Raw genomic sequence first — 24456 nt, 5'->3', positions numbered from 1 at the left:
GAAAAACCATCATTATAGATATAGCGGAAGTAGGAAAGAAAACCGTAGCTGGAATGAAATGGAATTTCCATTAAAAACGGGATAAAACCATATTTTGCTTATCGAAAAAAAATTGTTGAAAAACGTAAACACAAGAATCCTACCGTTGAGTTTTCTACTTCATTAGAAGATCAAAAACCCTTCATCCAATCAGCGTCGGATCTACTCTCGCCAAGCTAATATACGCCAAATACTCGCCAACTGAACCGAGTTTCACTTGATACGCACTCGAGACCCACTGGTGAATGCCAAATTCGTTCTAAAACTGAAACGGGTTTCAACTGATCCGCGTTTCAGGACCGTGAGTGGTGAATACGGCCGTAAGGTAGCTTTCATTTCTATAGTTCAACAAATATTCATGGCGAAGATATTCTTCGACAAACTTGAAGGTTGTGTCCCTCTGGCTCTGGCCACTTCACTATTCAGTATTTCCGCGGAATTGTAGCGAAACGGTAGGAGACGAACAGGAAGAGCATGAACAGGTTCGTGTTGAGATCAAAATAACCCCCCCCCCCCGAGAGAGAGCGAAAAGACTCCTCTTGGCGCATGCGCATAGGTCTACTTAACCGGAAAAAATAGTATAGCGAAAATCTCGTTTTAAACCTGGAATTTCTTTATAACGAAATTTCGGTGTAACAAAGTAATTTCTCCGGTCTCTATTCGTCTAGTTCGTTATAACTAGGGTGACCATACGTCCCGTATTTCCCGGGACAGTCCCGGTGTTTCCTGTTTTTTTGGCTGTCCCGACTTTTTAGCGAAAGTGCCCCGGTTTTTCCCGTATTTTGCACGAAGCCTACTTGAATTTTTATTCTTTATTGAAGTCAAAGATTGAAATTATTTTCAACTTATAAATTATATTATGATAACTGCAACTATAAATGAGTATATGAATCTCCCACATTTGTCTTAGTGAAAATTTTTTTTTCGTGGAATTCATTTTAATCCACTGCAATTAACAGTAATGCTGCATTTCCCGCCATTGTGATTTCTCCGTTATTTCAACAATATTTAGCGACTTTGTTCGGTTTTGGCGTCATTTTTGGCAATAATCGGCAATGTCCCGTATTTTCCCGTATTTGTAATATCAATGTCCCGTATTTCTCTCGAGGAAATATGGTCATCCTGGTTATAACAGGATTTGACTGTATTACTAAATCACTTACGCACTTGCCACTTACCAACTGAAGCCGTGTAAACGGCCTTTATCGTCTGCATACATTGTAACGTACTTGGCGAGTTAAAATTTAGTTGCCAACTTAATCACTTACGGCGTGTAAACGGGCCTTAAAGCTTTTAAGGAGAAATAAATATTCTTATATTTCTTCTCAATGGAATTGTTTCGGCAAATATGGGACGTATGGTTATTATTTTAAAGATCTGGCAACCTTTATAAGTTTTTATGCGATAATATTTGGCAACAGCAAATAGAAAAAAAAGCGCGGTTTCGCGGGCTTGTTCATTACATTATTTATTTACAATTTAATGGTAGTAGACACCATAATGTGTCCAAGCGCGTAATTAATTTGCCGAGTATAATCTTGAAGTTCGATGTAGACACTTTATAGATTTATCAAGAAAGAGACATGGGATCATCAGGGACAGATTTTCACTCAAGTATTGCTCAGGTAGCTTCTACATGATGTTGAAGTCGGGTTTTCCTAGGAGTAGGATTTCTGCGCCGTGTGTAGCGTGAAGGAAGCGACCAATCAGCTTTTCCACGCTGCACGCGGTGCAAATAACCTGCTCCGAGAAAGGAAAACCCGGCTTAAAAAAATATTTCATAACTGTCTTGTTTTTTGTTTGCTTGATTTTGAGAAATTGGCTGCATATTGAATACAATAGGATAATGAAACCATCACTTCAATCTGTGACGGTACTGCGTGTATATGTTACGGCGAAACTTCGCATTGCGGCCAGGTCGCGTATTGGCCGAAGTCCGATTTTCAGAAATGACTAGGGATTTTTCGGGTTTTGGCTGGCCAAATGCGGATAAGGGGGTGCATTCACGTATTACATCAGCAGATTTTTAGTCAGTTTTGATCCCCACATCAGCAAAACTCTGACCTCCGTTGTCAGAAAAATTTCGTCAGTTCTACCTCCTAATGCAGAGACTTGATCCAAAATCAGCGTGATGAAAAATTAATTTTTTGATGCAAAAAAATTAAAATATCGGAAGAATCAATATCTGTCAATTTCAATGCTATTTGAAGGCCAAGAACTCAAAATTTCTCTTTAAGCAATCCATTGTGCCCCCACCCTGTAGCCATATATGCTTACCCGATGGGCCAAATATTTCCTTCAAGGTTATATGGCCTGCCACCTAGAACCAAATTTTACAAAAACGGACTAAGTGGCACATTTACAGATTGATTAAGTGACCCGTGACACATTTAATGATCCATTAAGTGACATAGCACAGTTTTACAGCACTTAGGTGTAATATGGGAAGTTGATCACTTCACATTCTCACATTGCTTAAGTGATCTACAGCATAGTTCCAGAGAACTTAAGCAGCCTGCGACATATTTCTAGAGCACTTAATCGGCCGAGACATATCGGCCAGATCACTTGGAGGATCCGCAGAACATTTAGATATCACCAAAGTGGCTCTAAAGAGGACTTGGGTAGGTATTTCAATCGAGGTAGAGGTCCAGAACATCACTTTATTTTGACTGCCATTGATATAAAGAGGGCAGTTCAAATTGCTTTAAGCTCCCAGACGCCCATAGACATACTTGAAAACAGTATTATACCCTGATTTTTGTCAGTTAAAAACTATTTTCAAACACTTTTTCTGAAATTTATAAATGTCTAAGCTTCACTACGATGCATTTCTGCAAAAAGAATTTGAAAAATTAACGCAAATTCCCAACATCCTATTTATAGGACAGCAAATAAATTTGCTGTTTTATATCATGCAATCATTAGATTTTTATCAAGGGCGTAGCCAGGGGGGGGGGGAGACTTGGGGGTCTGCCCCCCCCCCCGAAATGTGAGAAAATGACCGAAAAAAGGGGAAAAGATGGCCAAATCTATTGTTCTGTCACTTTGGTCCCCCCCCGAAATGAAAGTGGTCCCCCCCCCGAACGAAATTTCTGGCTACGCCCCTGATTTTTATAACTAATTTTATTCAAAAATACTGTTAGATCAATAAAATAACAGAATGGGTCATAATATTTAAAACATTTGTCAGTTAGAGCTCTTGGGAGTAAAAAAATCCAACACTCGTACCAAACAACAAAAAATGGTGTGAAGTTCCCAGCCTAAGGCATAAAAATTGGTACAGTCTGGTTAAAGACAGAATAGAGAAAATGTGAAGGATGGTGACACATAATTGAATATGAAAAAAATCGTATTAGCATATGCATGTTCTGGATGAATAGGGGATAAAACCTATTAACCTATTTGTCTTATACATAGGAACAGGTTAAATTCTTAAACTGTGCAAATAGATGGAGATGAACCTTTTTTGCTGTGCAATTAGAATTTGTTTGGTTTAAACCTTGGTTTTAACCAAGTGGTTTTTTTCAAAAATCAAATAAAAGTGGCCTAAATATAATTTTTTTCCTTGAAAAATATCATATTGGTTCATTACTAGTCAAAATTTTTCATTCTTATCACATTTTATATTCTTGGGGTATATTTAGATGATATAAGAGTGAGTTTCTTTCAAAAAGTCTCATAAAAGTGGCCTGAATATATATATAAAATATATAGTATAAAGTATCTTAGTTATTTAAAGTATAACAAGCTACTCGCTAACTTGTTACATTAATTTGTAGTTAAATTTTAATGAAGCCTTTTAGAATATAATTTTATTTACGACGCCAGACAGTCTGGGAACTGGGTTGGACTTTTATTCAGATATCGTGATAGAAATAGGTGAGGCACCTATATGCACAGGTGTTACCTCCAACGCCTTTTGCAGATTCTCAGAATTGACCCTGCCCTTTGGGCAGTGGTACCTTGAGAAGGAGTGGCAGATGGATTTATCATTGGTATGTAGACATCGGGGCAGCAGCGAGATTCCAGTAAGGGATTCTAGTATGGGACCCAAAGGGGAGGGGGTGTGACGTTTAGGAGACGGAACCAATGAGAGGGAAACAGGAGGAAATTGGACGAGAGAAGGTGGTTGAAAGAGACAGAACGAACTGGGTCTTGATGAGAGGTGGTTGTCTGGTTTTTGGGGAACAGTGGAAGGAGCGGAAGATGACGAAAGCCTGGGGTAAGTCTTGACCTATTGCTTTCTCCATTCCTCTCTCGCTCAAGGAGTTATAGCATAAAACATATGTACTGATTTATAAGTATGTAATTTAAAACCATCCTCATATATACATTATTTGTTAAAGCTGTAAATAAATAATCTTTTACTCCGACCTGAGGACAATGGTATCTCGAGTATCAACCCCCAGATGCTGAGAGTAGCTCTGGGACAAAAGTGTTTTATACAAAAACCAAAATTATCAGTCTAATTCTTTCCACATTTCCTAACCTTTGGCTAAATTCTGATGCTCTATCTTTAGCAAATTCATTAATAAGGATTGCATCACATCTAAATGTAGTGGTGTATTATCTCACAGGGTTTTTTTTTGCTTTGCTTTTTTCCTTCACAAAGAAGCAGCAACAGTAGTTACATCATCATGCCCAGGGACACACACACAGAGGTGGTCTTATAATCCAATAAAGACACCAGCTGTCCCTAAAGAACAAAGACTAGTGTACTAGTAGTTAAAGTACCACATCTCGTACTGTATATCTCCCAATAGTCTTAATATTCAATAGTTTTTTTTATACTTTCATGAATCAAGGTTCTACTGTATAGTAGTAACAGATTTATGAAAAATAATGAGCTATATACATGGTGATTATAATTAAAGTTTTGATTCCAAAACTGCACAATGAGTACTGGTCAGAATGATGAAAATTTGCATGGATACTCCTAAAGCAGGGTTGGTAAAAAAACCAAAAAACCGGGTTTTTTTGGTTTAAACCGGTTTTTTTGTTTTAAATAGTATTAACATTAAAAACAATGAAATTTCTGAAAAATCATTCAAACTTCCAATAATTAACTAAAATAAAATGTTTATTAATGTAATTAACACTATTCCCATGCTAATTAATCAATAAATATTTATTACGTTTTAACAAAAACCAACTTTTGCAATTTCATTATTTTTTGCTTAACTCAATGGATTACTGTGTGTTTGAAAATTCTTTTAATGTTATTATTAATCATATAATATATAAAGGTTTTTCTCCAGTTACTTTCAGTATGCTTAATTAGGAAGCTATTTTGCAAAAAGTAATAAAAATTAGGTGAATACAATGTATGTAATGAAGCATAAATGATGCAGATTAATTAGCAATGATTTACGATATACAGGGTGATTATAACTAAGGTTCTGATTTCAAAACACTGTAAAAAAAGAACGATTGTCAGAATGACTTGAAAATTGACATGAATATTTCTGAAAAAATTCAATTTTATTTGATAAAGGGGAAAAAATATTTGAAAATGTAAAATTAATGACATCATCGAACATGTGGGAAATTTGCTCGCAGAATGGAAACGATAGCCAGTCATGGCAAAATGATACCTTAATTATAGCATTTCACGATTTCATAATTCATGGAAACATCACAAAAAACGAAGTAATTGAACAAATAACTATAACTTAAGAAATGTTAAATATGTTGTCCACCGCGTGTTCTGGCTATGAGGTTGAAAGCACGAAAATTCTTGTTCAACAACAGAATCGGAGTATGCCATGGTCATGATGTGGATGTGCTTGCAATTCAGCTTCATTAAACCAAACGCTCCCCCCCCCCCCCCCCCCCCCGTTAATATTCCTGAGGAACTTCTAACATATAGGGAATGTGCTAGAGATTGCAATTCACCAAAGTTTGCAATCTGACCACTGTTTATAACATTTTGAGGTACCCCCCACAGCCAAAAGTTGCAACGGTTAAGGTGCATCCTGGCAAAATGGGTCTTCAGCAGCTGCTTTTCTGGTATTGCAATGTGCATCTTGATAGAAGTTCTATCCACACACTGATGCTGTGCAAGTGCCGAAATGATGTGGTTGCACAAAATAGATTATACTGCTGGCTAAGTACAGCATCATCTACTTGCACATTTTGTACTTTTTTTTTTTGCGAAAAAAACTTCCATTGCTTCAGGAGTATCCATGCAAATTTTCAAGTCATTCTGATCAGTACTTATTGTATAGTTTCGGAATCAAAACTTAAATTATGATCACCCTGTATATAGCTGATTATTTTTCATAAATCTGTTACTACTATACAGTAGAACCTTGATTAACTGGGCTTAACAGTGTGTGTGTGAAAGTATAAAAAAAACAACTATTGAATATATTAAGACTGGGAGATATACAGTAGGAGATGTGCTACTTCTTATGGGAATGAAAATGTATGTGAGGTAATGTAACAACTAGTACACTGGTCTTAGTCCTTTAAGGACAGCTGGTGTCTTTATTGGATTATAGGACCGCCTGCCCCCAGCATGATGGTGTCACTATTGTAGCTGCTTCTTTGTGAAGGGAAAAAGAAACCCTGTGAGATAATACACCACTACATTTAGATGTGTGATGCAATCCTTATTCATGAATTTGCTAATGATAGAGCATCAGAATGTAGCCAAAGGTTAGAAAATGTTGTAAGAATGAGAAATTTTGACTTTTATATATATAACTTTAAATAACTAAGATACTTCATATGAAAAATATATATATATTCTGGCCACTTTTATGAGACTTTTTGAAAAAAACCACTTATAAAATCTTATGTCATTTAAAGATATACCACCAGAATGTACCCCAAGGTAATAAAATGTGGTAAAAATGAAACATTTTGGCTAATAATGAACCAATATGATATTTTTCATGGAAAAAAATTATATTTAGGCAACTTTTATTTGATTTTTTGAAAAAAACTTGGTTAAAACCAAGGTTTAAACCATGGTTTAATTGGTTTCAAGTTGTAGTTATTTGTTCAATTACTTCATTTTTGTGATGTTTCCATGAACTATGAAATCATGCAGTGCTAATTAAGTTATCATTTTGCCCTGAGTGGCTATCTTGTCCATTCTGTGAGCAAATTTTCCACTTGTTGGATGAGTACAGTGTCGTTAAATTTACATTAAGTATATTTTTTCCCTTTCCATATAAAATTCCATTGCTTCAGGAATATTCATGTAAATTTTCAAGTCATTCTGACAATGGTTCTTTTTTTACAGCGTTTTGAAATCAGTACTTTAGTTATAATCACCCTGTATATTGTAAATCATTGCTAATTAATCTGCATTATTTATGCTTCATTAAGTATATTATATTCACCTAATTTTTAATATAGTTTTTGCAAAATAGCTTTCTAATTAAGCATACTGAAAATAATTGGAGAAAACAAAGATGTTTTATATTATATGGTTAATAACAACATTAAGAATTTTCAAACTCAAAGTAAGTCATTGAGTTATGGAAAAAATAGATTGTGTGTTGTGCAAAAGTTGGTTTTTGTTAAAATGTAAGAAATATTTATTGATTAATTAATATAAGAATTGTGTTAATTACATTAATAAATATTTTATTTTAGTTAGTTATTAGAAGTTCTAATGATTTTTCAGAAATGTTATTGTTTTTAATGCTATTTAAGCCAAAAAACCGGTTTTTTGGTTTTTGTCAAACCTGTGCCAACCCTGTCAAAAAGTGATTTAGCTGTGTATCATCTATAGGCAATGCTGCCTTAACGCAAGCCCCCACCCCATCTCAAGAGAAGAGGTGCCTCACAAAAATTTTCTAGAATTTACCAGGTAGAGCTGCTTGGTCCGGGTGCCCATGATGCTCTTAAGACAGCCCTGTCTATTGGTGATCGAAACAACTTAAGAGTCATGAAGGTCATAAAGACGAATTTCAATTACTATCAATCTGCATTTCTTAATATGTTGCTATATGTTATACATGGGGAAAAAACACAGTATGATGGCAACGATGAGCTTTCAGTTGTTTTATTGACTTGTTGGTCAGAGCATCTTATCCATTGAATGTTTTTGTTATATTATACATGGTAAAAAATATAAATTTTTTATATCTAATTTTTCTAAGAATAAAAATTTTTCTAAGAATTTTCTCTTTTTTTATAATCATGATCAGAAAAAAATCCTTCAATTATTATAAGATATCATTTTGATCAAATTAATGTCTGTTGTTATTATTATTATTATTATAGGGAGTGTTCGTGCATAAAGCTAAGAGCAAAAATAAAAGTAAGGAAATTTCACCTTTCAAGTATAACTGGCAGGTATTTCTTTTCATTTTGCATCACAAGGGCAGGCTTGAAATTATGTATGGTTGGGACGAATGCACCAAGCAATTTCTTTTGGGGGAAAACAAAGTGAGTAGTAGAGTGATAGAGTTAACTATGTTATTCCATTAAAATCAGCCCTTTTTGGGTGGGGGATTGGACCCCCTACTTCCCTCCCTCTTGCTACGGCGGTCTTGGTGGGAACACTGGTTTTCCATCCTAGGAAAGCTTTCCGTAGAGGAAATTTGAATCATCCGAGGACTGAGCTAAAAGGCTTCACCTTCGGTATACAGTTCACGCTGGTTTTATGAACCTGTGTGGACATGGAAAAATAATTCGTAAAATCAAAAGTTGTTAAATGGGAAAGACGTTTAAACGAATAGTACAGTGGAACTTCGGTTAACGAGCTTAATTCGTTCCACCAATGTGCTGAATCGCTCGTTATGCGAATCAAACTTCCCTATAGGAAATAATGAAAACTTGGATAATTTGTTCTACGTGATTCTATCAAATGAAAAACTAATAAAAGTGTCATTCATTCAATAATGCAAGACAATAATGATATAATTGATAATACAATAAAATATTAAAAAAATATCAAATGAATATACAATATGATAATGTGTTTATACAAATTAACTTACCGTAAATGACCAGAGAGAGAGGGAAACTACTGTTTAGAATGACTTATACACTGCACTCACCGCGTCTGTAAACTTATTCTTTTTTATGTTACTTTAAAATGTAACTCTATCTATGACACTTGCTTTTGCAGTTTTTTTTTTGGTTTCTTCGGAAATGGGAAATCGCACTATTGTTGGACAGATTTATTGTTCACACTGCTACAGCTTTATTTGGGGTGGGATCTCTTCTACAAAGTTTTGCACAGATTCCCAGATTCTAAATCTCATTTGAAATGAGAGACTTCTCATTTCTATCTTCGTCTTTCTCAGACAAGATCATAATAATCTGTTGCTGTTGCACGCAATGGAGATCCATCAGATCATCTGTGGATATGACAATGTTCCTCCACTAGTTCTTGAATGTCGGGCTCGTGCACCTCTAGTCTCATGGTCTTCCCCAAGGATACAATATCTTCAGAAATGGTGGCCCTTATTCATGAGCTAGGCAGTCAAAGTCAAGGTGAATAATGCAATCAGCCTAAAATCCAAGCAGAATTAAAAAAAACTTGAAGCGCACATATGTGTGGTTACAATCAGCTATATCTAGTTTCATATTGTAAACAGTCACGTTCGTAGGGGTGTTCATTTTTTGAGTTAGTCACGCTGTCCGAAGACTATAGGGGGGAATATTGCCCACAATTTTCAACAGCACTTATGTGGATGAAAGCAAAAGCCATTGGGCACAGTGTCCCAGGCCGATAAGATACTCGTCTGAAGTGCCAAAGGATGTTTAGAGGTGTTGTGGAGTTCGATATCCGGTTCTTCCTTGTCAGAAACTTTCCTGACACTGGGATACAACAGAAATGGTAACATGACCACAGAAGAAGATTACTACCGCAGGGAGTCCCACATGGAGAAGTTAGCTCACCAACCCTTCAATGAGTTTAAAAAGGCTGCCGTTCGGAATCAGCAATAAATTGTAGGTCTCAGTCTAATTAGCTCTTGTGTGTAGAAAATGACCATGGTGCGACATGAATGATCAAATGGTCGAAAAACCATCAGCTCTGTTGTGATAATGGGAAAACAAATAAACAAAATGCACAATTTTTGCTCGTAATATGAATCATTGATCGTTAATCAAATCTAAATTTTTACAAAATTTTTACTCGTTATGCAAATTGCTCGTTAACCAGAGTTCTACTGTATATTGTTTGAGACTAGCAGATTAGTTCATAAAAACATGCAGTTTGTTAATTGGAGGTTTCTAAAATCAAGCATAGTCTGTATTAGTTAACATGGTATGAAAAAATCATGATTTAAAAAAAAATGATTTTTTTTTATTTAAACCAAATTTTTTTATTAAAATTAACTGACTGCTTATTAATTAAAATGAATTCTTGTTAATAATTAAAAGTGCATACTTTCATATCACCTAATGGCTTTTTTCTCGTAATCACTCAAATTTAATTAAGCATTAATGAATATACTACAAACAAACTACAAGTAAAAAATGTGAAAACCAAAATCTGTGTTTATGCAACATGAAATGTCATTGAGCACAAATTAACTTGATGGATTAATATATTTCTTATAGAGGAAAGCACTTTTATTCATGTCCCCCCCCCCCCCACATTAAAGTGAATGAGTGGTAGCAACTCAGTATCACACATATGGTGCAGACATGTCAATTCACTCGATGCATAACCAAAGGACCATTCGACATCAACGGGATGAAAAATAAATTCTATCGACAAGGTTGTTTCTTTCACAATTGGTGGATGTGCTTTCGACCTGCATGATGTTGCTTAATAGTAATATTAATTAATAATAATAATTTACACATTGTTATTCTTTCACAGATTTAATAAGTTTTAGTAAAAAAAATGAGCAAACTCAAAATTTTAATATGAAAAGTAAAGTTGAAAGCCCAATGATATTTATGTTAGTACAATATCTATTATTATTTTGAATCAGCAATTAGGGCGTAGAATTCAAGGCTTTATGCAATAAAAAATAATTCCTTTGTTTTTTAATCGGGGGGAACCCTAGTGTCACATTATAAAATCATTGAAATTTCTTAGTGCAGCTATATATAAGTTCAACTCCCTATATTTCTCTGCAATTTTTCTATCCACAAAATCTAGAAATAGAACAGCTTTCTTTCTGCACGGTATCTAGGGATTAAGCTTAAGTCTATATTTACCCTAAAGATCTATATTTCTTTTAATCACAAACTTGTACACCACATCTCAATAACAATACTTCAATGTCATTGAAATTGTGTAAAGAAAAAACAAAATTTAAATTTTGTGATTTAAATCAATGACTTTTAAAAAATCAAGTGATTTAAATTAAGCTGATTTAAATAAGCCTACCCTGTTAGTGAATTTCTTAAGATGCTGAAATGTGGTCATTGAGAACCAGATTGACTGTGTAGTAATATTGTGTCTTTTATTTATATATGCAGGGGGGGGGGGGGGGTCTGTCCAGCCAAAATTTGGGTCCATTTTCCGAACCCTTCACAAAATTCCAGATCTGAAAAACAGACCTTTCACAAAAATCTGGATTTGAAAAACAGACTCATCACAAAATGTGAATTGATGAAACCATAAATTTGATATTTTTCTTTATTTTCAAGATTTCTTTTGTGATAAATTAGCTAGATTATTTCTCTTTGCTCAAAATTACTTGTTTTTCACAATATTTATGATCCTTTTCACAAAAACAGGACCTTATAAATAAAGTCTGAACAGATCCCTGATATGTATGTCCCGTTCTTATTTCTTCTGGAACAAATTATTGCTAGTTATACTGAATTAATTTTTATTTCTCTTAATGAAGAAAGAAAAAACTAGAATTATTAATTTTTTTTATTTAGATCGACAACAAAGCAAACCTCTATGGTACCAGCAGTACAAATTATTATGGAACGAGATGGAGTCACAAATACAAGTGAGTCGGATATGGGGAAACTTGGTGTTGATGAAATGTCACAAACCCACATGGATACTTGTTTTTGCTATAGTTCTTTCAGAACTCCTTTCCGATGTAGATAGACAATGACTGAACATTGCATTTACTCAAGAGCGACGTTCCTTTCAATTGTTTTGTTTTTACTCGGATTGGTTTGACGGTATGCCATATAAATAAACGGTGTATTTAGTCATTTTAGTGTGTTTTCACAGTTCACTGCTGCACATGCGCATTGCTTAGAGAGAACATTGCTGAAGAGCATCCTTCTCCAGCATGTCGGGTTAAAAATAACAATTCAATCTGAAGTGCATCTTTGTTATGTGAAAAACTTATAAAATTTTGTGTTTGTATCATATCAAGCTCTGTTTTTGGAGTTCTTCCATTTCTATATTATAACTCATCATAAATCAAATAAACTTCTATCTGATACTATGATATAAGTTTCTAAAGCTAAAAAAGTGAGTTTTTTATTTAAATTTTTTATATATGTTTTATTATCTGGTAGAGTGTATTTGAATTTCTAGTGCACGACAGTAAAAATGGTCTAGAGTAGTTATTTGTATTTAACCTCATCTGTATAATAATTCTGTAGTAAAGAATAGATTGTTTCCTTCCCCAATGTTATTGTTGATGATCTTATCTCATGTAGCTGCCAAGTCTCCCTGATTTTTCAGGAGGCCCTCAAATTTTTACTTTCGTTTCCCAGACTTCTAAGACCATTTTTTTTTCAATCAAATCTGTATTTGATTGAAAAAAAAAATCACTGTTAAGAGAAAAAAAATTATACCCAAAGAATTTACCCAGAAAGAGTTTGGCGCCAGTGTTTCTAAAATAATGTCACGTATAAAATAAATTTGCTATGATCGTGCTGAATCAGAAAGACATTCTTCATCTTGGGGAGGTGAAGACAACAGCCAGTGTAATTTTTTGGCCTCTTCACAGTCTAATCGGTGAGATGATGAGTGTACTGGATGAACACACACATCCAGTTTTTTGATCAGATGGCCATTGTTTGTTGCTGAGATTTGATTTGAGTGTAGTAATGACAGAACCCTACTGTTATTGAATAATTGGTGATGGCTAGTGTGATGTCATGTTTTTCCAAAGGGAAAGAATTCCTGTGATTTTACTTTCATTAATGAGAAATCCCCATTTTGTTTTTTAAAAATTCCAAGCAAAATTCTCTGTAATTCTCACTCTCCAAAGTTGGCAACTATGTTAGCATTTGCCTTGCTGGAGCAAAAAATTTAATGATAGACTCCAAAAAGATACCATTTTTAATTTGTTTCTGCGGACCTAACTCCCATTTAACCAAAATAAAATACTACTTGGATTACTACTGCCACCAGAAACTACTTGGTGATCTAAGTGGTTGATTTTTCTATTGATGTTTTTAAATATGCATTTCTACAGGGACGCCGGAAGTCAAAAATGATTGGTGTTGCTCAAAGTTTATGGGACATTACTCAGTACGGGGGGGGGGGGGGGGTTGGTCATAACACATATTTCCTATTGACCGTACGTCCCTTTTTAAACTAGAATGTCCTGTTTTTTATCCTCAATCTGTATTTGATTTCAGCGATGACGGGTAATTTAACCTACTTTCGGGGGAAAACATTTTTGCCTCAGTAAAATATGGTAAATCTATGTATGTCTGCCTCAAGATGACCACAAATTTAGAATATTTTTTTAATAAATTATATAAAATATCGACAGCAGAAGTTGCATATAGCATTTATATGCATTTTCTTTCTATTTCGGTTTGTTTTAAATTCTTTTTAAAGGTTAGTGATTCAAATTTTTTCTGGGAGAGATATCCCAGTCTCTCCCACAAAGTTTGGTTCTGCGCACGTCCCTGAGCCTGCGTACAGTATATGTAGGTCTATTAATGTTATACATACGCTCAAATACATGAGTGTATACATATACATGAGCAGGGCCTGACAAATCCAAAAAAAATGATTCTCCCTGCGGCAGAACCAACTTTCAAAGGGGGCATAAGGAATTTTTTTCAGAGAAATTTTGATTTACCAACCCTCAAAAAACATTTAAATTAACTTAAAGTGGTTTAAATAGCATATTTGAATATCTGGCCAGCGTGGAGGATTACGGCCAAAAACCCTCTAAAAAAAGAAATATGAACTCCAATTTTGAATTTTTCCAAATTTTTTTATCAGCTTGGGGGAAGCCCCTTCACCAACCCAATTCCTTCGAATGCGTCTGCCCCAGGGCAATGTGGGTCTAGGTCAATTCGTCGCGCTCAACTTGTCGCGGGACAATTCGTCGCAGTCAATTTGTCGCAGCGGCAATTCGTCGTGCTACAAACTTGTCACGGTACGAATTTGTCGCAGGCACATTTCGTCGCGGTACAAATTTGTCGCATGCTCATTTCATTGCGGTACAAATTTGTCGCATGCTCATTTCATCGCGGTACAAATTTGTCGCAAGTTCATTTCATCGCGACAAATTTGAATTGCTTTAAAATTCATATGTTTGTTGTGATCTTATAAATAGGGTAGGTGCTTTAGGTGTAAAAAATGGAACTAATTTTTTTTCTCATTTATTGGAAATGTTCCCCCTGCCCATCTGTTTTAATTTTTAACAAATGAAGGAAAGTATTCATTGAAGTCATTAAATTTTTAAATTTTAATTTTTACCATATAAGCTGCATTTCTGTCGGGATTTCCATTTCTCGCAGTGAGGGATGTTGAACAGCTCACCCAAATAAAAAATTGAGATCAAATAAAATTTTAATTTTCACCGTATGAGCCGCATTTCCCACTTTTTGTCGGGATTTGAGTCCCTGAGTACGGGTTTGAGTCCCTTATAAACGGAATGAATGGCGATTTTCAGCCCCCCCCCACCTCCTCAATGTTTCCTTCATGTCGGCACCTTTGACTGGCCAAGCATGCCGGAAGTGTTTGGAACTTGTGGGTTCTTGTCTTGATCTTGAAGTAGGAAATTTTGATTTCTGAATCATTTCTCTGGGTGCTTATACCCATTCCATAAAGTACCCTGGGCACCAACAGCATCTCTGTCTCTGACACCACTGCAAATGTCAATCGATTTTTGATTTTTTTTCAACTCTAAAGTAACAACTCTCGAGTGAAAAGAATGAAATCAGACTTTTAATTGATCATTATTCTTCATGTACATGACACTCGAAATTAAAATTACAATATCAATTACATTTAAAAATTCAATTGCATATAAAAGTTTAATTATATTTGAAAATTCAGTTATAAAAATTTGAAATGTTAAATAATTGATTTTTGCTGTGATAAATTTTCAATATCATGTGGAAATATTTCGGTTTGTATGATATTCCCCAAATTACAGTGAGCTTATCTTTTAACGGTAAATTTCTATCTGCCCCATTACAGTATCTCCATAAGAACCTGAAATATTTAATTAATTAATAATTCAATTAAATTAATATTTAATTTTCACCGTATAAGCCGCACTTCCCACTTTTGTTGGGATTTCTCACAGCGAAGGGAGTTGGGCGCAGATCAAGGATGGAAATGTACAGCGCTTATGAATGACAATTCGATGAAGTTTTCATAATGCCCACAGGATGAGCACCGACAAAGGCAATGCAATCACCAATAAGAAAGATGACTATGGGTCAGTCGCATAGATACAATATAACCATTAATCTTATGCTTATAATCAGTCGCATATCTTTGACTGGCTTGTTTGAATATTTTCACATAGTTTTCATTAGCGTCTAAGCTTTTGACACAAGGCTGGTGTGCTTGGTCTACGGCTCCAGTCAACGATTAGTGAAAATTTCTTCTTACAATACAAGTGAATTAACATTAACAGACAATGTAAGATTATTATATTCAGAGGTATATTTCCTAGGTGGGGAGGGGGTATGCGGGCTTTATCCCAAGATGACAAGTTCAAGTGAAAGGGCGTGACCAAAATTAAGTAATTGGTGATCAAGAACATGAATTAGAAAGGAAGAAGGAAGGCAAGGTTTAAAGAGCCCACAGGTGGGAAAACTATAAAAATTTATTAGGATAATTTTAATTTTAAAAACAATTCGTATCGTACATATAAACACTCCACAATATCTAAACCTTTATTTATTTTCAGTGCTTTGAGTATCATTTTATTTACACATATGTACGTGAATATCGCAGTAAAAACCCGATGATGATTTATAGAATAATACGTGATGGTATTTTGAACTACCATAATTTTTTTTTAAGATACATAGAAGATTTCAATTTATTGCAATTTAAATTGAATTCAAACAATTTAATTTTAAAAAGTACTACATTATTTTTTGTCATCCGTATAACCTATATCTCTCTATAAGATACAACAAAAAACTCAAATAAAGAAAATTAATAACAGTCTAATTCATTTTGAAGTGCATTAAAATTTTTTATAATTTCGGAACATGAATTATGGGGAAAAAACTTTTAAACACACACGTAAACCAACATATCATTTCCACGTTCGGTTTTGCAATATTCCATGTTTTTGCCCACAGAAATATGTAGACCAAGCACACCAACCTTGTACCAAAAGCTTAGACGCTAATGAAAACTTTGTGAAAATATTCAAACAAGCCAGCCAAAGATATGCGACTGATTATAAACATAAGATTAATGGTTATATTGCATCTATGCGACTGACCCATAGTCATCTTTCTTATTGGTGATTACATTGCCTTTGTCGGTGCTCATCCTGTGGGCATTATGAAAACTTCATCGAATCGTCATTCATAAGCACTGTACATTTCCATCCTTGATCTGCGCCGAACTCCCTTCGCTGTGAGAAATAGAAATCCCAACAAAAGCGGGAAGTGCGGCTTATACGGTGAAAATTAAATATTAATTTAATTGAATTATTAATTAATTAAATATTTCAGGTTCTTATGGAGATACTGTAATGGTAATAACACTGTAATGGGGCAGATAGAAATTTACCGTTAAAGATAGGCTCACTGTAATTTGGGGAATATCATACAAACCGAAATTTTTCCACATGATATTGAAATTTTATCACAGCAAAAATCAATTATTTAACATTTCAAATTTTTATAACCGAATTTTCAAATATAGTTAAACTTTTATATGCAGTTAAATTTTTAAATGTAATTGATATTGTAATTTTAATTTCAATGACCTTTCTGCATTGACAAAAATTAATTATTTTCAGTTAACTGCGTGTACACTTTTGTTCATGTTTTTATTTCACGTGTAAGACAAAAACCTACATACAAGCTCGCGTGGAACATGTTCAGTGAAGAATCGACGGTTCGACGAATTGATTCTGTGCTGTAATATATAAATTGACGTCACGACGAATTGACATGGCGGAAAACTTGTACAGCTACGAATTGGAGCTGCGACAAATTTGTACCGCGACAAATTTGTATCGCGACAAACTTGTACCGCGACGAATTGGCACTGCGACAAACTTGTACCGCGACGAATTTGTACCACGACAAATTGAGGCGCGACAAGTTGAGTGCGACAAATTGACCGGCTACGAGGGCAATGTAATGTACGATCTGGTTGCCTCTGGTATTGCACAAATTTGATCATACATAGTTGAAAAGCAAATATGGTCAGCTTGCAGACGATAGCTAACACGAAGTTAGTCATAAAAAAAAAGAAAGTTCTGATAAAACTTGTTTATATAAAAGTGAACTTACATTAGGTGCGACTCTCTTGATAAATGCCGATATGAAATTTCTTTGAGGAAAAAAATTGTAAATTTTTCTTTCAGCTCTGTGCATTCATGTTACAAATAATGCATTCTACTGGGCAGGGAAAGTCCAAACAAAATAAAGGAACATGTTTTCAACAACAGCAGCAATGTAGGTTTTTTTTACTATACAGTCATCAAGAAATAGGCAGGATATATGAGCAACAGTCACCAATCCCATACTGATCAGCGGCACTCTTTTTACTTTGTATAAAAGGCATTGCAATGCAATTACTGAGTTTAAACGCCGACCTAGGGGCGGGTGTGTCACCTGCTGTGCAAGAAAGAATGAATTGGGTTTGGGTGCATGCTTCTATTTTGAATTGTTCAGAAAATTTGTTCATTCGTTTAAAAAATTAAAATGTAAGGCTTCAAAAGGACAGTAATTTTTTAAACCTATAAAATTTTATGATTAAAGTAAAATAGGCAAGAAAAAATTTTAAAATGGGCATCAAGAAAAAATCATTTATAAATAAAGGAAAAAATGAAAACCTAAAATTAAGGATTTAGAAACTGACAAGAAAAAAAAAAAATCACACTTATGCCACATACTATCAGGTGCCGTAGCCAGAAATTCCTTTCGTGAGGAGACGACCAAAGCGACAGAATAGAATCAACTTTCATCCCGTACACAGGGCAGCAACTAGATGCTTGGTCAGCCGAGGCAACCAAGCATTTTGGCACCCCCTTATAATGTTGAAGGAGAGATTAAAGAGTGAAATTTGCGCCCCCTCTAGTACAGCGCCCAGGGCACCAGACCCGCCTGTATCCCCCTAGTGGCGGCCCTGCCCGTATATATCGGTAATTTTCTTATATGGCAGGGAAAGGTGGATCCCACAAGTCCCCACTAGGTTTTTCTCTCCTGCGATCCATTTTTCCTCGATCCCGCACCTAGAATTTAACCGGGAATTTCTCTGGAATCTGAACTCATTTCCCGGGATCCCGGAAGTAGAATAAGGTTGAAGGACATCACATTTCTGTACTGAATTTGACATGTCTAAGAAATTTTTATCACTATAGAAGCATGCATTTTATAAACTGCAATCATTGGCGTACGCAGGGGGGGGGGGGGGTTCTAACCCCCCTTGAGCCAAGATTATAGTGTTATTTTGCAGGGAAAAAAAGTAACCCCCCCCCCTCAGGAGGAAAAAATCTGAAACCCCCTCGAGACAATTCTGCATACGCCTATGACTGTAATCAATAAATTCTGAATACAATTAATAGTATTAATAGATGCGTTTACAAGACCAGACATTATGTAAAGTTGATCTCTCAAAAACTTTTCAATTTAACTTATTATTTGTGTTATTATTTTGTTAGGTTCGTCTAATTTTTTTAAATACCCAAAAGTGTTTTTTTTTAATTCCAAAAATAACTTGCAAAAAAAATCCATTAATGTCTGCTCAAGAGTGGGGGATTAAACACCCTCACACTCGAATTGACCTTTGGAAGGGGCAGAAAAGGAGCGCAAGGAATTTCTTCTAGAAAAATTCCGAGTTACTAACTTTTAAAAAGCATTTAAATTAAACAAAAAAAATAATTAAAAATTGTCTGTTGCCTCTCAATCCGACCCTCGTGGAGGCCATGGTTTCGTTATTCCAACAGTGCAAATTTGTGACTATTTCATAATTCATTAATTTAATAATTTATCTATCTATGAGACAAAAGGAATTGCACAGGAACGGCAATAAAAGGTCCATGCTATATGCAGCTGGGTTACAATTAAGGACGAGTTGAAAAATTTGCCACACCATAGCTTCTAGTCTAACTTTTTGGTAAATATTTATATGGACCCCACATCCTGAAGCAGGGGCCCTCTTAAACTAGAATCTGGCGGGCCCCCATAGTGAATTTATAGCATGGAAACAAAAACAAAGTTATCTTGGGCCCCAGGGCTGGATCACTGTCAGCCCTACGCTTGTAGCGGGGGGGGGGGGCAGGATTATTGGTGTTGCTGTACTGTAGAAACGAGTTTTTTCTTCATGTGGAAAATATACTGTATATCATTTCAAAAAAAAAAAAAAACAACAACAACCAGGGACCATTGACAACAGGCATCCCTCATTGTATGCTCATCAGCAGCTCTTTTCACTGAGTAAAAAAGACCGACTGATTCAATTATTGTTAATTGCATGTGCTCAGGGTAAACAGCCTGCAAAACCATTTGGAGTGTCTGGTGCCCGCGCGGGCTTCTCACTGGACACAGCGGTTTTTATTTTCCTACAATTTCAACAACAGGACGCAAATCCCTGGTGGGAAGGATGAATACAAGAAATATCGGGAAGTAGATGACAATGGCCCTTTTTAACCAAATACTGTTTTGTTATCCCCAGGGCTAATGAGCTAGTGCTAGACATTTTTGGATATGCAAGATTTTCGTCAATTGATAGGTTCCCGGGAAGGAGGGGGAGATTGGTAGATGTTGGTAGTGCGTAAAAGAGGCGAAAAAAAATCACTTAAATTAATAGCAATTTAAAATTTCTTTTTGTCTCATGCAAATATAGAAAAGCGCTTTCAGTGTAATATATGAGCTATTTTTAAATGATGTGGTAGAGCGCGGAAATTTAGGCACTAAAAATTGTAATAGGCAGGCAAAAAGGCACTAAAAATGCCTGAAATAGGCACTAAAAAAGGTATTTATAAGTTTTGGAAGGAAGAAAAATAATTAAAAACAAAGATATTAAGGGTCCAAAAAGTAGCTGAAAAATTGGTTGCACTTAATCCGTCCATTGTTTTAATTATTGTTTGTAATAACTGCATTATTATCTAAGTTAAATTGATTTCAAGCCCAAAATAAAATGTTAGTAGATCATCAGGATTAGGGTAATTCCCGGACCCCCCATTACCAGACGTGGATCCGGTAGAGAAAATAATCTGTGGGGCTCCTTCGAGTTGCGAATAATTCTCATTTATTTGCTGTATTATTTGGAATAATCATTATAATTTTTATAGTTGAAAAACGGTGCTATCTCATTTTTTTACAAAAATGGAACAACTTTTTTAAATATTACCACGTATGAAGGTAAATACAGGCACAGGCGTGCGCAGTATTTTCTCGGGGAGGGGGTCAGATTTTTTTTCCCTCTGGGGGGGGTTAGTTTTTTCCTCCTACACTATAATCTTGGCTCAAGGGGGTGAGAACCCCAAAACCCCCCTTTGTGTACGGCAATGAATACAGGGCCCCTTCAAGTGCGGGCCCTGTGTGGTCGTATCTGCCAAACGTCCCTGAGGGCCACTCTGGTCAATTTAATCGAATATTAAATGCTGTATGTATGTTTAATAAATAGCCATGGTTGTTTGCAGTGCATTTATGGTACAAAAAATAAAATCAAAACACCATGGACCCTGTCTGCTTCTACTCCGCCTTGTGTGAGCCATGACGCAGGGCTCCCACTCGTCCTACTTTTTGGTAAAATGTCCTACTTTTGTACCACTTTCTTGGTTTTGTCCTACTTTCAAGTTTTTGTCCTACTTGTCCTACTTTTTTAACAAATCCTATCGACAAAATTTGTGTAATTGATTTTAATTGAGCAGGAAATCATTGATATATTGCCAAATTTTACAAATGTTGAAGAATGCAATTAATGATTCTGCCAAAGCAGAGATTTTATCATTTTTAAGGTTATTTGGTGGGGGGGGGGGGGTGTATGTGGACCATTTGGTTGATTAATTTTTTCATTTGCTTAGTTTTAGGGTTCAACAAGTATAGTAGTCATTAAAAACTTCTGTCAGGATGGGAAAAATAATTTTGTATTTATTACTTCATGGTCTTGGACAGTAACATTCAAAATTACGGTGCAAATAGGTGAAACAACAGTTTGCATTTCAAAGCAGTTGGATGCATAGGCCTATTCTAGGTTTGGTGATTCTGGTGCTACCCAATAGCATTCAGTTGTCTTCTGCATTTTTAAGGCATGAAGAGGCATAAACAATATTTACAATGCTCAGCAAAGAGCTAGAAATGGAAGTGCTTCATTCGTCAAAAATGATTACACTGACATTGAACATTAAAATGTGAACAAATCCCTTTAAAAAATTATGGACAGCTCAGTAAAACTATCTGGTTCACCTTGCCTTATTTATATCGGATCTTGTAATCTACACATTTTGCACACTGTGCTTGTGAAAGTGGTCTTGAAGGAGCGTCATTCTTAAAAAACATACGTCTTCAAAATTTGCTGTGCATTGTTGAAGAGAGTCGACAAGCTCTGCACTTTGGAAGACTCCAAAAAAGAATGTAATATAATTATATGAGGAAAGACAGCAAAAAATTATCTGTGATTGCTAGTACACTGTTTTGGCCAAAAATTGGTTTTGTAACAAAGTCGTTTATCATTTTGCTTTGGCTTGAGTCAATCTTATAGGAAACTGAAATAGTGCTATGAAAAAAAAGGTAATTCAAAATTAAATTTTTTTTTTCAAAAAAAAAATTTTTTTTAGCGATTTTTTTCCATTATGCTATGATTATGTTGTCTAAGGGGGTTACCCTCACCCCTCCTACTTTTTAGTCCTGCATTTTCCTACTTTTTTCATTTTTTGAGTGGGAGCCCTGCATGACGTCAATTCATGACCTCTTGGAACAGCCATCAGCCAGCTATGCACATATAACGCAGTCCAATGCCTGGCCGAGACATTATGTAAAGCGTGCGGGAGAGAAACAGAAACTTCTAGTTTTCCTCTGCTTTTCTAGCACGGGCTGCGTTCATCTGAAACAAAATTGTTCACATCTAACACCATCTGGCCAAAGCAAAGTTAATGCAGGGCAACACCAGTCTGTCAGATCACTTATTTGCGTGAAGTAGGCTGGAAGTTGGGGGACGACGACGACTTTCTAATAATAATTAATACTGAAAGTTGGAAAATTTTAAAAATTATGATTTTTTTTGAAGTTTTTAACGCCCGAAATACCCAAGTTTTACAGATTATAGCCTCTGAAATTCACTAATAAACTTGAAACTATGTTGAAATAGGCATTTATGGCACGAAAATTTCATAAAGGCATTTTTACCAAAAAAGTTTGAAAATAGGCAAAAATGGGCATTTTGCCTGAACTTCCCGGCTCTAATGATTGGTATTGCTGAGCAATACCATAAAAATGATTGGTATTGCTTTAGCAACACCAGCAAATATGTTCCGGCGTACCTGCATTTCTATAATTATGCCATTCTATATCCATTATATATTATTTAGGACATCGAGAAAAATGCTTATAAAGAAACGTTTCATGACCTGGTAGAGTTTGTTAGTAAGTGTCATATTTCCAAGATTGTTGGCATCTCTGAGATACCTGCTGCTATCCTTGTGATGGGTAAGTTGTTCCTTTTTTTTGGTAATTTGGTTAGGAAAATTTCAATGCTTAATTTAATTACCATTCAGGCAGTTTCATGTAATAAAATCATGCAGGCTATTTCAAGCAACAAGCCTGCAATGGTACAAGTATTCAATCATTACACTTCACACATAGTTAGAAAAATTGATGGCAGATGGCAGCACTACATCATTTTTTTCATTTGTTTCATTCATCATTTGTTTCGTTACACAGAAACAAACTTCACTTTAGGTTCACAACACATACACACACATTCCATCATGTACCAATTTGTAATAAGTTCTGCAGAGGAATATGGATGAGTTGCATGTGTGGTTTAGTAGGCTATTTCAATCATTGTCAGTGAAAAAAAGTAATGTCATGATGAAATTTTTCCTAGGTCCAAAGACAATTTAAGCTCTCTTCCTAGTGGGGATGTGCAGTTTTGAAAAAAAATAAAACCTGGCAGGTGCGATAAAATAGAAGAAAGAAAACGAGTAGCAATAGAGTGTGAGAGAAGGAAGGGAAAAAATATCATCATGATGACCTGAGGTGCTTTTATCTGTTGTTTTTCATTAAAGTTTATTGAATCAGTTGAGAATACTTGTGGAAAGCTGATTCCCTATTGTATATAAATTGGTGCCACAAAACCAACTTCCTAGTTTTCCATTGTTTTTAAGCTGCAGATGTATGAGCAGAGATTCTGGGGGGGGGGGGGGTGTCGAAACGTCAAAGGTAGAGTTGACTGATTTAATGTACATGCATGTATATATAGGAATCATGCCCCAGAATTTCAAGTCTATCTCCACCTATGTGCAAATGGTATTAAAGTATTTAGTCTTATGTGTACACTGCAGGGTTTGAATAACGAAAAAAATTTACATGCCTGCCATATTTCTTTTGAGTGAATCATATTTTGCGAGGAAAAACGGTGCAAAATATTGTTTTTCTTCACTTTTCTAGAACTTGGTGACATCTATTTCATGTTGGTCGGCACGTTTGAATTCTGAAAATTTTGTAGCGGCCTCAGACTCCAATTTAGTAACCACACAAAAAATTTTATGATCCGGTACCATCAAACCAAAAGATACCCAGGCCACATCGCCATATGGCAATATCGGCTCATTGTCCCCACGGACTGGATACCTCTGGCAATTTATTCATAAAAAGCTTACATTACAAAATATAGGATCTGGTACCAATTTTTTTAGTCATCTCGGCAACCTGCTATTTGCATATTACTCGTATATAGCCTCCGCCTCCTAACCAGATCATGGATCAGCTGTTCTGTCTCAATGAAGAGATTTTAGCAGGTGGTCAAAGACTTTGGCCACGTGCTGGAAGCTGTGAGTGTAAGTATTGTGAACCTAACATGAAGTGGGTTTCTGTGTAATGCTTGTTATATGGTGCTGCCGTCAGTTTTTTAAAATTATGAGTAAAGTGTAATGATCGAATAATTGTATT

At 35.4% G+C, this 24456-nt stretch overlaps 1 protein-coding gene across 4 annotated transcripts in view; it reads left to right on the top strand.

Annotated features, from left to right (window-relative positions):
• Nucleotides 1-1452: 1452 nt before the first annotated feature.
• Nucleotides 1453-24456, top strand: part of Orc3 (origin recognition complex subunit 3) — a 54611-nt gene continuing 31607 nt past the window's right edge. The window contains exons 1-4 of one of the 4 annotated variants that reach the window (XM_089254745.1): nucleotides 1453-1664; nucleotides 8284-8320; nucleotides 11860-11933; nucleotides 22875-22992. In XM_089254745.1, the coding sequence (XP_089110871.1) occupies nucleotides 1623-1664; nucleotides 8284-8320; nucleotides 11860-11933; nucleotides 22875-22992 (271 nt within the window). In that variant the 5' untranslated portion in view covers nucleotides 1453-1622. The remainder of the gene's footprint in view (nucleotides 1665-8283; nucleotides 8321-11859; nucleotides 11934-22874; nucleotides 22993-24456) is intronic. The other 3 variants (XM_089254746.1, XM_089254747.1, XM_089254748.1) reach the window with 3 other exon arrangements.

This window comes from Pholcus phalangioides, unplaced genomic scaffold, assembly GCF_987345545.1.
Source record: "Pholcus phalangioides strain wild (caught in Gottingen) unplaced genomic scaffold, Ppha-v1.0 ptg000042l_1, whole genome shotgun sequence".
Lineage (NCBI taxonomy): Eukaryota > Metazoa > Arthropoda > Arachnida > Araneae > Pholcidae > Pholcus > Pholcus phalangioides.
This window is presented reverse-complemented; position numbering and strand designations above follow the sequence as displayed.